At 40.1% G+C, this 16,783-nt stretch overlaps 1 protein-coding gene across 1 annotated transcript in view; it reads right to left on the bottom strand.

Moving 5' to 3' along the window:
• LOC117221499 (discoidin domain-containing receptor 2) overlaps positions 1-16,783 on the bottom strand; it is a 331,317-nt gene that overhangs the window by 40,605 nt on the left and 273,929 nt on the right. The window contains exons 9-11 of the mRNA XM_033472520.2: positions 12,253-12,592; positions 6,655-6,845; positions 6,180-6,355 (exon numbers count right to left, since the gene is read on the bottom strand). Coding sequence (XP_033328411.1) covers positions 6,180-6,355; positions 6,655-6,845; positions 12,253-12,592 — 707 coding nt within the window. The remainder of the gene's footprint in view (positions 1-6,179; positions 6,356-6,654; positions 6,846-12,252; positions 12,593-16,783) is intronic.

Genomic DNA, 16,783 nt, shown 5'->3' with positions numbered 1-16,783 from the left:
TAAATTTCAACAATGTAGTCTATCACAGAGCATAACTACCAGTGCCGTGCAAGGTACCGGTATAGTGATATCGGCAGAGATCAGTTCCGACACATAGCATTGGCCAATTCGAACGAGGCTGGCTATCGATCCGGCGCTCTTCTATTGACCTTTAGTTGTAATCTGGTAATTTTTTATGCGAAAGAGAGCCCCTGGGAACGTCTCGCGCGTTTGACGTCGACCATGCGTACCACTTCCGCTTTTTTCCTTCCCAAGCTTTTTGCTCGTCCCCATAGGAGACCGGTGCACAGTACTGCGATATTCTTGATACAAGGTAGAGGTCTGTTTATTTTACCATAGAAACGCTGCCACCTTTCGAAAAATATTGAATCCGGGAAACGTTCCGAGTTTGCGCAACGCTCGCTCACCATTTTTCCACATCTCGCAGCTGGAATCGTATCTTTTTCATTGCTTATCATGCTGGTTGCTATGCCGGTTTGATATGAGAGACACGATATTTTATCCAGATTTACCTTTTTATTTAGAAATAACATTTGAATCGATCAGTTTTACTGGGACTTGCAGACTGCTGAAGTAGTTAAGAAAATAATTTTTAGGATACGTTCCAATTTTCTAGTTTCAATTTAATCTCGGGAATTGCTCTGATTATGTGGGATAGTTTGTGGCTAAAAACTACGATTTCTGGTACGTACTTGCTTGATAAATTTTAGTTAGATCGTTTTATAAAACATTGAATTTTGTGCCTGTGAAAATTGTTTGTTGTTAAGTTCGGTAAGATACAATTTGTAACATGTTTAGATTCAATTTGTTACTTATAGAGGTTACTTGTAAGCAAATGAAGCTATTATTAGTTAGTCCCGATATTACTTTCGGAAAATAGGGACATCACGATCGTCACGATAAAGGAACAAAAGACGGACGTTCATGTTCAGAATAAGGAATAAAGGTGCTTGATTTGAAGACAATGAGGACATCTAATGCGTTTTCTGTGGTCGTTTGTTCGTTGAATCTACAGAAGGACGGGCTAGGTGTTTAGAATGCCAAGGTTGGGCTCGCGTGCACGTGCCAGCGACGATGACAGGAACAAAGACGTTTATTTTACTATCATGATCTTGCATTATTTGCGAAACTTTTCCTCGGAGCGACAAATTTTGATGTATATAAATATATCAAAATGCAGTTTTTTAAATATTCTAACGCCTGCAGATTGACTCTGGGCTAATCGATATCGATCAAATTTTCAGCAAGAGATCTACGAAAGGCATTTTCTACATTTTTGTTATAGGTTCGGATAAAAAAGTTAAAAGACGAGAGTATTTTATTTCTTTTGTCATCCCAAGTAATAACAAAGTTAAAGAATGCATTTTAGTCATCGTCTAGTAGACTAATCATCCCAATCATCTAAAAAAAATTCAAATCTCTTGGTCCTGTTTTAAAAAAGTTATTTCGTTTTAAAAAGTGTACGCTCAATTTTATGAGTCATACGTCATGTAGTAATAGCAACAGTTTTTTGCCATTATCTCGGAAGCTAAAGCCGAGCAGCGGCAACATGTATAGGAAAAAGTTGCTCAGGATGTTGCGCTTGACAACGTATTTTAAGGTGATTGAAACCGGGGAAATGCACCCATTACTACATAATTACCAAAATCTGAAACTGATCTACGTCTCGATTGGTTTTTGTCAGAAGAATGGCAATAAATTTGCTATCGTAAAAAGAAGAAACGTGGAAGCTCTTTGGAAACATAAGATACAGTGAACTGCAAGGCATTTACACCAGAACTTCTGGGGGGTGTAATTCTATCGCGGGAATCTTAAATCGAAATCAAATTTTCAACGCACTGTACCCGCGGGAGATATATCCGGCTCGAGCGGTCTGCACTCGTTCCGCCATATTGATTTAAATTATTAATTGCGAAGCTTCTCCCGACGAATGGGGAGAACGTTTAATGGTTACTGCGGAACCATCGATACGTTTTACCAAGGATAGGTCGTTATTTATAGATCGCACGATAACGAGGCCGAATTCTTACACTTTCTTCAGTTTATTCTATTCACGATTATTTCTTTCGTTTTTTTTGTGCTCGTCAAACGTTGCTTTGTCGTTGGCGCATTATCGCATTAGCACAGGTTTCGCGAGCACATACGCTGAAACTTCACGAATTAGACCGGGCGTAGGAAAAGACTGAAACATTTAAATAGTCGCTTTGGCTCGGGCCAAAAAGCGTTTGAAGTATTCAGCGAGCGTGAAAGCTTTGATGAATAATTGCATGTTCGACAATTTCCACGGTACTTTCGGACGGTTTAAAATTAAATCTCTATTTATTTAAATCGCAAATGGCAATTTCCCGGCATGTCAACACCAGGACTGCGTTGCAATTATTATTTAAAAATCAATCGGAGCTGGAAGACATTACAACGTAGCTACTGGCATCCGTCCGTCATTCTGATATTCTTAATATGCTAACAACGAAACTGTAAAAGTACCTTCAAACGTACGTTTGAACGTTTTTACGTACATTTGAATTTTAGATAATTGGTTAATTTAGTGATCTCAATTCTGATTTTGTTGATTCTGAAATATGTTACAGAATACAAGATTATGAATATCTTTTTCCTATACATATAACTGCCGCACGACATTAGTTTCCAAGATATTTGCAAAATTCCTTCCGTGTTACTACATCGAATTTTGTCTACAGGGTGTCCCAAACGTGTCTTGTAATCCGGAAATGGGGGTTTCTGAGGCCATATGAAGTAACTTTTTCTTTAGAGAAAACGCAATTCGCGGATTGCAGTCGAAGCGAAATGCAACTCGTTAATAACTCGTGTTTACGAGTTAAAATAGCGACCGATGGGAGGCCATAACAGCTGACGCGAGAATTCAGAATCTTGTGTTCTATAACATATTTCAGAATCATCAAAATCGCAGTTGGGGCCCCTAAAATAAATAATTACAGAATTTTATAATCTGTTAGCTAGAAAATTATCGGATCGGTACATTTCTAGAGACTGTCGAGGTTCGTGAACTTTATTGAAGTAAATGAATATACAGTAATTTCTCCTTAATTCGCGCTCAGATTGCACACAAGAATCCACAAAATCATTTTTTTTTTTGGACAATCAGTCCTTTCTTGTGCGCAATCTGAGCGCGAATTAAGGAGAAATTACTGTATATTCATTTACTTCAATAAAGTTCACGAACCTCGATTTTCTAGCTAACAGATTATAAAATTCAGTAATTATTTACTTTAGGGGCCCCAACTGCGATTCTGACGATTCTGAAATATGTTATAGAACACAAGATCCACAATTTGGAAAGAGGGGATGTGATTATTCGAGCCTTGCGTCTAGTTTTTACAGTTGTTGATAATCGGTAATTACAAAAACGAGCCGCAAGGCTGGAATAATCGTTTCTCCTCTTCCTATATATATATATATATATAAATATAAATTACTATATTTAGTTTGATTAAACCAATATCTTTTTCCATACAGTCCACTAACCAACCTTTTCACCTTTCCATACAGTAATTTTTCGCGGAAATATTAAATTTCAGGTTGCTGTGAATTTCCCTGTTCTAGTTCTACACCTATGTAATTTATTGCTACGTCGATACTAAAGGTCGACGGAGTCGGTCAGACGTGTGATGCGGCACACGACGCGAATTTCCGAAAGACAACACAAAATAGTCTGTTCGGGTGTGAGACAGGTAAAAAAAAGAAAAACGCGGAGTCACAAGGTACGTAGTAGGTACTAGGTACGTGACCGTCGAATCATAGCATGTAGTCTCCGAATTACCTTCGAATCGTATTATATGGCCTCCGAATTGCCTTCGAATCGTGTCATGTAGCCTCCGAATTGCCTTCGAATCGTGTCATGAAGCCTCCGAATTGCCTTCGAATCGTGTTATGAAGCCTCCGAATTGCCTTCGAATCGTGTTATGAAGTCTCCGAATTGCCTTCGAATCGTGTTATATGGCCTCCGAATTGCCTTCGAATCGTGTTATGAAGCCTCCCAATTGCTTTCGAATCGTGTCATGTAGACTCCGAATTGCCTTCGAATCGTGTTATATGGCCTCCGAATTGCCTTCGAATCGTGTTATGAAGCCTCCCAATTGCTTTCGAATCGTGTCATGTAGACTCCGAATTGCCTTCGAATCGTGTTATATGGCCTCCGAATTGCCTTCGAATCGTGTTATGAAGCCTCCCAATTGCTTTCGAATCGTGTCATGTAGTCTCCGAATTGCCTTCGAATCGTGTCATGTAGCCTCCCAATTGCTTTCGAATCGTGTTATGAAGCCTCCGAATTGCCTTCGAATCGTGTCATGTGGCCTTCGAATTGCCTTCGGATCGTGGCAAAAAATTAGAAACGAAAAAATTTTTATTCTAGCATTACTATGTGTTCGTATTAATTTATACCGGTTTGATGGTCGCCGCCTTTTTTTGCCGACCTCCCCGATTGTCTATAAAAACGAACCGCGAGGCTCGAAGAATCGCTACTTAGTATTCTCAGATCAGCCGGTTTCGGTTCCGACCTCCGAACATTTTTGGGAGAAATTACTGCATAACGATTTCTTGGATCTTTCCGCTGCCACAAGCATCGCATTATTCTTGAGAGCTGCAGGTTGAGGTAGATTAGAGGGAGTTGATGCACGTCGAAGCGGACTAGAGCAGAACGGAACTGGTTGAAGCAAGTTGAAGTGGACTTGTAAGTGGTTGGGCCGGTGGGAACGACGTTGAGCAATTTGGAACAAGTGAGTGCAAGGTCGGTCGAACTAGAGCGAGCTGATGTTAACAACAGCTACTTGGACCGGGGGATGATAGTAAGACATCTTAGGCACGAGATTAACCTTTCGATCGCGAATATCGAATTCCAAAGTGATCTCTCTTGTACCGATAATAGCCTTGACATAAGTTTGCTCGTTCACTACTGATATCGAAACTTTATCTTCGTCACTTATGACGATTCTATTACGTTTCTTTTATTTCCACTCTTCATTTTGGATAACCTTGTTAACTCACCTATATTTTAAATACAATAACACAAATATATATAATATAATATAATATATATATATATATATATATATATATATATATATATATATATATATATATATATATATAATTAAAGGATTTTGTATTTAAAATATAGGTGAGTTAACAAGGTTATCCAAAATATATATATAATATAAATATTTTAAATACAAAATCCTTTAATTTACATATTTTCAAAAGTTGATGCTATTGATGAATAACACATATGTGAGCGTTTACTTGCAGTGGTCTACAAATGTGCTCGTACACCTTTTAAAATGCAATAACTTTCTTAAAACTGGACTAAGTGACTTGAAATCTTTCTAGATGATAGAGAGACTAATCTGCTAGACAATGACTAAAATGTTTTCTTTTTTAAATTTCGCTATTACTTGGAATGGCAGAAAAAAAATAAAAGACTCTCGTTTTTTAAGTTTTTTGTAGGAACCTGTAATGAAAATTTAAAAAATGCCTCTCGTAGATCTCCGTAACTTATATGCATGCTGAAAATTTGATTGCAGTCGGTTTTTGATCGAAGTCTTCCAGTTTTTGGTCAAAATCGAGACAAAACTGCGATTTTTACCATCTTTAATTTGTTGTAACTCGTACAACAACGTCAACCGATTTCGATAAAATCATCAGCATGCATATAAGTTACCGAGATCTACGAGAGGCATTTTTAAAATTTCCGTTACAAGCTCAAATGAAAAAGTTAAAAAACGAGAGTTTTTTTAATTTTTCTCTGTCGTTCCAAGTAATAGCAAAATTTGAAAAAAGCATTTCGAGTCGCTCTACCATCTAGAAAAGATTCAAGTCACTTTGTTCAGTTTCGAAAGCTGTACGAACACTTTCGCGAGCCACCGTATTTACGTTACCGTCTAGGTACACTATGACTTAGTCTTCCACAAACATCGCGCAACTTCCCGCAAGTACTTCAAAAAATATATCTGAAAAAAGGGAACTGAGAAAAGAGCACAATGTGCCGTCTGCAGCTTTGCCCCGAAAGCTGCCTACAGAGTTCCGGCTGTGTCTGCGAGGACGTTTGCCGAGGGACGACGGTGTTTAAGCAGCGCGGATATTAAGCTACTCGTTAGCGGGCCCCTGTCCGAAGCTCTCCGGCAGAGTAAACATTGCGCACATACCTTTTTGTCTTCCGTCTTGTTGGCGCGCGACGAAGTCTTGGAGAAGAGACTGTCTTCGGCGGTGGTAGAAACGGCCGGGCCTCGTCCTGTGCCGTCCTGGTTGAGCAGGGGCACCGTGCCGAGTTCCGGTACCGCATAATCGTACGATGTGTCAACTGCACCGTTCGCGTACACCGCTGTGGATGATATAGCAAAGGAGGAACGGGCGCAGAACAGAGGGGGTGTCAGAGGGAGGGAGGGAAGGGGGGATGGGGGGCACGATGTATTGATTGCGGTCAGGCGAATGCTTTGTTGTTTCGTACACGCGTACGTATACCGGGGATTGCCGTGTACTCGTGGCAACCGTTTAATGTGTACCCCGGTATAAATATACGCGAGCGCCACGTGCGCTTGTATGCGTGTAAAACAACACGAGTCCGGCGCGGAGCAGGAGCGGCGCGGAGCGGCGCAGCGTGCACGAGCGCGCGGGGCATACCTGAGTGATTGATGTTGGTGCTCTTGTTGTTCAGCATCATGTCTTTCATCTCCATAACAACGGTGCTGTAGCTGTAGTACGGAGCGTACTTCAGCGCCTGGTACGGTTCTTGGTAGTCGTCGAGCTTCACGATGTCCAGAAGACGGTTGCCCAGGTCCCGCGGCAACGTCGGCAGAGAGCCGCCCGCGTATCTGCGCGACAGAAAGAAGAACGAACTCGTCTCGTCCCGTCAACCACCGCGGGAATCCGCGTTAATATCGCCCGGGACCGCGGATGGAAGTTGGGAAATGCTGCACACAGGCTCCGGGATCTGAATTCCCCGATGCGCGGAAATATTTCATATTACCCAGTGTACGTATCTCTTTACCCTGACGACCCGCCGAGAATTTCTGCTTAACTGACTGATAACTATCCGTCCGGTCGGTGTCCAAAAAAGAAATAATAACGCAGTCCGAATCCCAGCCCTGTTCGCTCGGGACCGGATCCGTTCCTTTCCCCGTTACCGAAAATCCATGGTGTTCGCAACGCCGCGGCTAATTACGAATTCAGCCGTGGTTTATCGTGGATTCAGGCGCGGATTTCTGTCCGGTCGTTTCATTTATTCAAAGCGTTTCCGAAATGCTTTGTCGTTATTCTACCGACGGTGTTTATGCAAACTTACATTTCAGCAGACTCGTTAACACTTGTTAAATTTTATCGTATTTATCGGAGCAATAAAACTTTATTTGAATGTGCGAGTGCCTTTATTCGCTGTCTCTTCTTTTTTTAATGAACCGGGTTAACCTTTTAGGTACGGCTGAATTCCGCGCGAGGCTATTTCTCTGGACGGCAGAGTCTGATATGTACTGTACAGAGTCTGATACTGTATATTCTGTCTGTATATACAGGATGTCCCAAAAATATCTCGCAATCCAAAAGTGGCGGGTTCCTCAGGCCATTTGAAGCAACTTCTTCTTTTACAAAAATTTGCTCCGAGGCACCGTTAACGAGTTATTAACGAAAAACGGTGACCAATGAGAGGCGAGCTCGGCTGGCACGAGGAAATCGATCCAATGAGCGGAACTGGACTTCGCGCGCTGGTTGGCTGGGCCGCCTCGCGTCAGCCGTACTCGATTCTTATTGGTCACTGTTTTTCGTTGATAACTCGTTAACGGTGCCTCGGAGAAAATTTTTGTAAAGGAAGAAGTTGCTTCAAATGATCCGAGGAACCCGCCATTTCCGGATTGCGAGACATTTTTGGGTCACCCTGTTGACTGTTGTAAATCGATGTGAAGACAAAAGAAGCGTGAAACAATGCGTATGAAGACGATTATTTGATTCGAATGATGACCGAGTGAGCTACTAGAGTAAGCCACTATAGTGGCGCGTCGTGCCTAAAAGGTTAAATTAATGGCACCGAAACTAGTGAGTTAAATTGATCACAAAGAAGTATCAGTTTGACTGTTCTGCATTTCTGAAAAATTCCGTCAAGTTTTGTTCGATACAGTACAACAGAAATGAATCTCAAAACCGAGTTAAAAATTAGCGTTGTTCCGACGCGACACTCAACGCGTTAATAAACTGGAAATAAAGCAGCAATATTTGAAACGTTCCCAGCTTGATCCATTTTATTCGTCCACAAAGATCACCAACTTATGGTTTCCTAAAAAGATCGCACCGTACGAACACGTTGCCCATAATCAGTATGACTGAAACGAATTTCATCGCTTCGAACGTTTAATAAAGCAAATAACCATCATTCTATTCTTCGTACGGTGCACGAAACGACCAGGCATTACCATATTTCTAAATGGCTTCGTTCCGCATGTGATTGTTGTCACTTCTGTTGGCCAGGTTTACGACCGTCAGAGCGCGGCAGAAGTTTATGCGTTGTTTAAAAGAATAATAGTAAAACCATGCGCAGAGAACACGTAGGATGCAGCGACATCAAATATGTCCGACCTTAAAGCGCGTTTCGTAGCGCGGCAGAAGTGCATCATTTTTTCGAGCGGGTACACTCCTTTCCGCATGGAAGTTACGTCGTTCAGCTCGAGTGCATGTTAGATATCTGTCAAAGGGGTGGTGAAATGTTTCTTTAGCTCGGGGGAAAAAACTTGTCTCTTTTAGGATGCTGGCTTGGAACGATGATACGATCACGTTGGTCCGAGGTTGAAGATCAATGTTGCAACGTGCGGTCCACGGCCAAGTTACGACGGATCGAGGATCTCGTCCGGAGACATTCGTGCCATACGAACTCGATATATTGCCCGAGGACGTCCGTTATTGGACGTTATTGGACATCCACTAACGAGCGCGGCGGATAGAAAGTTTATTGGAAGGTGGCTTCCGTCGTCGCGTGGTGGGCCGCCGTGAATGCTTGCAAAGTTGAAGAAGGATGTCGCGAGTCGCGAAGTACCGCGTTATTAGCAAAGTCTTATAATCGTGACGGGCGCTATTCGATTTCTCAGATACATAACTACGTGGAATCGTAGTAGATGTTTCAGTATTTTGATGAAAATCCGAGCCAGAAGCGTAATAACGTGTAAGCTTGTCGAATTACATTTTTATTTCGGAACCGAACGAATGTATTTGTAACTTTAGCTTCTGCAAATTGCACTAACAAGGGAACGTTTCCAAGCATAACGCGCCGATTTTAATGAGATTTCAGTACAATATAGTTTGTTGAAAATTATTTTATACGTATTTTTTAATATCTGTAATGATCCATAACTAGACGGTAAAAAAAATGATTTATGCCTTGAAAATTCAGCGTGAAAACCATATTTTGTAGATATCTCGAGAACTAGAGGACGTAGAACGATGAACATTTTTTTTAATCGTGTGTTTTTGATCAATAAATTTAATAGCTTGAAAAAATTCCGAGAAAATTATTTATTTAAACAATATTTGAAAATATTTTATATTTTATGTAAACTCGCATGTGAAATCTACATACTAACATCTCGCCGATGAACGATATATTCGCGTTAATTGATATTAACGATATTATTTCGTCATTCAACGCAATCTAAAGGGACACGTAGCCTTCAAAATTATGTTTGTTAATAAATAAAATGAAAAATGTATGCAGCTAAATCAATGAAGCAGTTGAGATATTTTATAAATATGGACAGCGGAACCATTCGCTTTTTATCAAAATGATATTTCACTTTTAAAATATTGCGTCACAGTAAAAATTCAATATCGCTACCATATGAATAATGTTCAAATATTTGAATGAGATTTATACACAGTTTTCACGAATACGAAGCGTGCCGCGTGGTTCTCTGAAGTATCCAATCAACGAAAACGTTGTTTGAAGTAGATGATTCGAAGACCTTATTGTGCTTGCAGTTGGGCGTTCGTCTATAAACAGTCTCTAAATATTGTTTAACAGGCGATTGCATCGATCGATGTGTCGGTTTCGTGCGGACAGTCGGCAAACATTGTTTCATTGGAATCTAAGCATGTCACTAAAATCGGTAAACCACGATGTTTGCGCACGGTAGACACGAAATCGACGTGAAAACGTAGGCCTATCTTGAAAGCTAATATTATTAACAGCAATATTCACTACAGTCGCGAAAGCTGCAACTACTTTATATCTTACTTCAATTATACTGAAATGTTATCATTCGCTTCCTTATACCGATAAGAAGTACACCAGAGAAGTGGTTCGTGAGGGTACAAATATTTTCTAAAATATCAAATCGAACTATTTTCAAAAATATCAGATCAATATCATTCAAAATATCATTCAAAAATATCAGCTACTTGATATCTTACTTCAATTACACTGAAATGTTATTCGCTTCCTTATACCGATAAGAAGTACACCAGAGAAGTGGTTCGTGAGGGTACAAATATTTTCTAAAATATCAAATCGAACTATTTTCAAAAATATCAGATCAATATCATTCAAAATATCATTCAAAAATATCAGCTACTTTATATCTTACTTCAATTACACTGAAATGTTATCATTCGCTTTCTTTTACCGATAAGAAGTATACCAGAGAAGTGGTTCGTGAGGGTACAAATATTTTCTAAAATATCAAATCGAACTATTTTCAAAAATATCATATCGAACTATTTTCATAAATATCAACTCAAACTACAATAAATTCTCCCCGATTTTCCTTCAGTTTGAAAACATTTTTATAGTTGCCGATTGTCAACGATTATATAAACGAGGTGAAAGACCCGAACAATCGTATCTCCTCTTTCCGAATTCTCCATTTTGGTTTACAAACTGAAGGAAAATTAGGGAGAATTTACTGTAATTTCCTTATTTCGCAATGAATTTGTTATGGAATTAAACGTTTTCTAGTCGCGTTTACTTTATCGCCAGCATCAAGATTGAAATTGGCTACAGCTGATGCTGAAGCGTGGAACGAAAGCATCGTAGGAATGGTATGTTTCGCCGATATTTTTTCGAATCTTTTTGTTGCTTTTCAACTGTGAAGAGAAAAGAACCGAGAGTTGCACTCGGGTCTTTCGCTTTCCGGGCGACTGCTTTGACCAACTAAGCTGCAACGTGAACGTAAATGCACAATCTGGCTGTCGGTGCGGTCCACCGCTTACGTAAACAAAAAAAACGTGCCTGCAAAATACTTCTTCACGAGAAACCATTTGGCTATGCAGAACTTTCAGTAATTTAACATAATTAAATCTCTGACAGGGAATTTGGTTGGCTCGCAAGTTTCCCCCATTGAAAAGAATTCAGGTTCTTGAATATTCACAAATCCGCGTTGTCCAACGTAATTCCGTTTATTGAAGAGCCCCGTTTCGAAGAAGTTTCAGCTGAACTTTTTATTTCGACATTTTCGTAACAATTACCAATACCTAAAATTCCTTTAACACGATCAAACAACCAGAAACCAGAGTACTGGATAATGATAATTATTGTCGAACAATTAATAATTAGGATTTACAGAACAATAACTTCAAGGTTCACTTTTTAAGAGATTTCTTCACTTTTATACCTTCCGTGTCGATATTTTATACTTTCATCAACACACAACAACTAAATCGTACATAAAAATCATTAAATTTATGCAATGTATATATTCGGACGGTTGAAAGACAATTTAATCTTCAAAGTGTCGTCCTCGTGATCTAATTCTAACACATACTTATACATCACACCATATCATAACAACTAAGATGTGAACAAACTTGTGAGTTACTTTTCTAGACCATAATTCGCAACGCTACTCGAGGTGATGATCTTGACAGATATTAAAAATCTTCAAGATCAGGGGAGAGTATCCATTACTAAAATTATATTATAAATTAATTAATTTAAAATTATAAATTATAATTTTATATATATATATATATATATATATATATATATTATATATATTATTATTTTTATTATATATACTATTATATATTATATTATATATAATTATTATATATATTATTATAATAATATATATATAATTTTATATATATAATTATAATATTATAAATTAATTAATTATAAATCATAAATTATAAGTTATAAGATATAAATTATAAAATAATAAGAATTTGGTGCACAAAATCGTATATTTACATAAATGTACGTAACATGATTAAAATGAGATATGAAGTAGAAGGCTGCTGGAATACCTTTCGTCGTCCTCTAGAGTGTAGGCCATTAGCGCAGCACCCTTCTCGACGGTGGCGCAGGTGGATCCAAGATGAGAGGGCGCTTTGCCGGTCATGGGGCTGGCGAAACACTTGCGCTGCCTGTGCCTGGAGACAATCAGAAATATCGCGACGGCCAGCAGGAGGATCACGGCAGTTAGCACCCCGATCACGACCGCCATGTACGTCGGGTCGTCGTGTTTCGCCGTGGAGACCGGAAGCTCGCCCTCCGCGGCGCCATTTTTCTCGACAAAAACGTCGCTCTGAATCGGCGACTCGGTTGTCGGTGCCTCCTCTGGCGTGAAGTTTCCGTGGGCCACGTCTGCGCGCAGATACACACACACAAACACACCCATGTACAGAGATGAAAATCGTGGAAAATAAAACAAGAACGGGTCCGCAACTGCGTTATTCGTACTTCGAAAAAGCGAACCCGGTGGATTAAACGAGTTCGCTTTTTCGACGCGACCATGCAAATTGTTCGAAATTGGGTCACCGAAAATATCGCGACGAATGCCGTCTGGCCGTTCGACATTCCATTTTTCATTTATCTACCTTGGAATATTTAAAAACGGCCCCTCTCGAGCGGCGGGAGAAAAGGAGGGACCGACTGCTCGAGAGAGATCGTGAATCAGGAATTCTTCTATGGGGTCGCGCCATGGCGCAGACATCGCTAAACGGCCTTGTTACGGTGAACATTTGGGGCAGAAACTATTAGCGGGCTACGAGCCACCGAGTGTACGCGGAATCATTAAGCGGAAAGAAGGCACTCGAGTGAGTGCACGTGGAGCGCATAATCAAGCACCGCACGCTTTCCGATAGAAAAAAGAACGCCGAGCGTGGCGCGAGCGCGGGCTCGCGCGCGCACAGTTTCGCGGAATTTTCCCGTTCGCTTGATCGATGGACCATTGAACGATTCGGTTGTCTAATTACGGAACTGTTCTCGGGGTTTCCCGAAGAGGCACCGGAACGGAATTTTTAATAATGCCAAATGAGTCAAGTGATACCTGGCTTTCGAAAAACGGGGGAAGTCAGCCGTGAATTCGTCGGCTACGTTCATTTCACTCGGTGAGGCAGAAATTTTTCATTTTCCTGGCGGCGAAGGAAAGTTTTTACGTCGTTTTATCTCAATATTGATTCTTCGGTAATTAGTCGACCGGCTCCCGGATTTCCTTGGGTTTCGAACAATTTCCGCGACTCTTTCGCGATCAAAGACATTTTCAGACGTACGAGAAATCCGAAATGCTGCGATTTCGCGAAACGGGCGGGAACCACGTTTCGTTAGCAGACGATTGCAGTCATCCCATTTGCGTGAGCGGCATTTTGCGAAATGGAAGGCAGCACCGAAGCAAGAAAATTCTTTCAGAAGCGACTCGTCCTTTCTCGTCCGCATCAATCTATTTCGTTCGCTACGGAACTCGAGTTTAAAACGAATGAGCAAACGCGATATTAAAAGTAAAATAATGAAGCATTTTTAGTCTCTGACAACCTCCTCACTGAGGGACGATTGTGGAACTCCCTCTCCATAAAATATTTTCGCAACCGTCCCGGAATCTTCCCTAGAGTTGTAATTATTCTAGATTTTTGTATTTCAGTTCATTTTGACTGAAAAATATTTTAGATAACATCGTTTATTCAAAATTGAACATAATGCTTTTTATATGAACGAAAAGAAAGGAGCTCTTTGAATGTGAACAGATAGATAAAATCTGTCCAATTTCTTCCACGAAATTACGAAACCTTTTAATTCGCTACAATTTTTACATCACTAAGTTCGTTTCTATTTAATAAATGTACATGTATAATTAAACTGTAATTAAAATGTATAATTAAATATTCTTGGTCAGAAGAAATCACTAAGGTCATTATTTAACACTTTGCCAAACCAATAATCCGAAGATTTCATAAAATCCAGGTAATTGATTCAATGAACTAAAAATTATGATATTCAGTACCTTTTCGACGTTCTCACTTTTTCCAGATCATAACCAAAATGCTGAATAGAGGGTGACCAGAAATTCTTTTCATTCGAGTCTCCATTTTCGAGAGGTATTAGTTTGGAAAATAATACTATTGAATAGGAATACAGTAGTTTCTCCTGAAAATGCTAAATTTTGGGATGCTGTAAATTTCTCTGCGCCAGTCCTACGCCTATGTACTTCATTGCTACGTCGATTCGAATTCCTGGAAGACAACTCAAAATAGTTCGTTTGAGTATGAGTCAGGTAATAAAATCCGAATAACCAATCTCGGTCGAATCGCCTCCGAATTGTCTTCGAATCGTGGCATGTGGCCTCCGAATTGCCTTCGAATCGTGCCACGTGGCCTCCGAATTGCCTTCGAATCGCGACAAAAAATTTTAAATAAAAAAATTAAGTCATCGTTTTTATTCTAGCATTACTATGTATTCATATTAATGTACATCGGCACGCTACCTTTTTTTTACCGACCGCCCCGAGTTTCTATAAAAATGAGCCACGAGGCTCGGTGAATCGCGACTTAGTATTCTCAGATCTGCCGGTTTCAATTCCGACCTCCGAACATTTCCGAGAGTTATTACTGTACATAGCTCGAGTTCCCAGTAACGTGTCTGAGTGTCTGGCGATTATCATTTTCAATTCCGAGTTCCATACCTTTTAGGGAGAATTTACTGTAAATTGACATGTCTAGTCATAACATACCAATTCTACAATACTTCTCGTCATACTACAAGCTGCGCGAACTTGGCGCATCCTCCAACATATTTTTCTCGAAAACATATAAAGAAACAATTTTTCTCTTCGATTTATTATTACAAATAGATCGTCTCTTTTCTCGATTGTGCCACCAATTAATCATTATCCCGCGTATTAGCCCAAAACTTCGTGCTACAGCATGTTTAAAACGAATAATTGCCACATCCAAACGTGATTGATACGTTCACATTGAACGTATCTGCGATCACAGTCGTTGAAGTTACACGTTACGCCTTATCCATTTATCACACGATACAAAAATCAATTGCGAAACTGCCCCGCCAAGAAGAACGGTAGTAAACGAGCTTTCAATCGGCATCAAACCAATTTGTATCCTTTCGGAGAGCTCCGCCAGGACAACGGTCCCGGCGGATGTCCATGAATCCTGGCTCTCTGTCGGTGTCGTTAAATAAAATCTGGCGAGAGACGTTCGAGACTGGTCGTTCATCAGAACGATAAAAACGTCGGCGAGCAACAAGAAAGAGCCGCGGGGGGACGAAGGACGATCGAGTTGGTAAGTGTGTGGAAGCCTCTGCGCGGGCTTCGACGATGAAGCCTTCCGCCGTTCTCGATTCACGGAGCTTTTTACTCTGCCGCGGGTCCCTCGCAGGATTATTCCCAGCGAAACAAAGCTGTCGTCGCGTTTGATATAGGCTTTTGCGTGGCCTTGGCGAGCGTCGCGCTCTCACCACTGTCACCTCTGACAAACCGTCTAGTCTACTACGCCTGGTCGGCCCCCTCCCCCCGCCCCCTATGAAATCTGATATTAAACATTCTTCGCGAGGGAGCGGGTATCAACTGTGAAAAGGGGTTTTGTTTCGCGAAGGCCCGGTCTCGTCGGGTGGTAAGGCACGTGTTCCATCGAACAGTAATGGCCACCGGCGAGGTCGCAATTTCACGGGAAACGAGTTTCCATACAGGTGCTGAGGCTGACCACCGCCTGACCCGTCAAGCAACAAGCTCCTGAATTTGTGCGCGTCGGAAAGTAGTCAGTTTATCGGGAAGTTTGCGGTTCGATAGAGATATTCTCTGTTGATTGTTGCTCCGAGGCTGCTTCGGATTTTGAATTAATTTGTTTGCGTTGAATACATTTCTGAAATCGCTATAACATGATAACATCCCTAATCTCGTGGTTCGTATCTTTAGAGTCAATTTTATAAATGTTGTATCTTGAAGTAACAGCGTAGAGTTACAGAGCCGATTACTGTGAGGTGACCGATTTCTGTGGCTTTGGTATGCTTTCGAGCATAATTAAGTTTATATTCATCGAATGAGACGTATGATATTTTTGTATTCAAAAATAAACCAAATAAAAGAGTAACAAAATTGTACGACTACAACATAGTATTCGAGAGGTCAAAGACTCTTATTTAGTAAATTGTTTTAATATTTTGTTGAAACAAATTATTTGGTAAAATATCTAAACGTCTGATGCAATAGAGATGGTTCCCTCAAAATGATTACAAAAAGATTTATTTAACTTTATAAAATATTCTTTATATTAAAAAGCATAAAACATAAAACAGAGCATTAAAAAGCATAAAACATAAAACATATAAAGTATCCTTTATATTTAAAAATACCGAAAATATTACGTTTTATAAATACATCGATGTTATAAATGCATAAAGATCTAGTTACACATCAACAATTAAGTTATTATTAGTTAAACATCAAGAATAATTGACCTAGTTAGACATCATTTTACATTCTTCGCATCCTATTTATTTAAGCAATTGATTTTACTTCAGCAATTTGACTGGTGAAAGTATGCCTCG

The sequence above is a fragment of the Megalopta genalis genome, chromosome 1 (genome assembly GCF_051020955.1).
Source record: "Megalopta genalis isolate 19385.01 chromosome 1, iyMegGena1_principal, whole genome shotgun sequence".
NCBI lineage: Eukaryota > Metazoa > Arthropoda > Insecta > Hymenoptera > Halictidae > Megalopta > Megalopta genalis.
The sequence above is the reverse complement of the archived record's forward strand: the minus strand, read 5'-3'. Positions and strand labels throughout refer to the sequence as shown.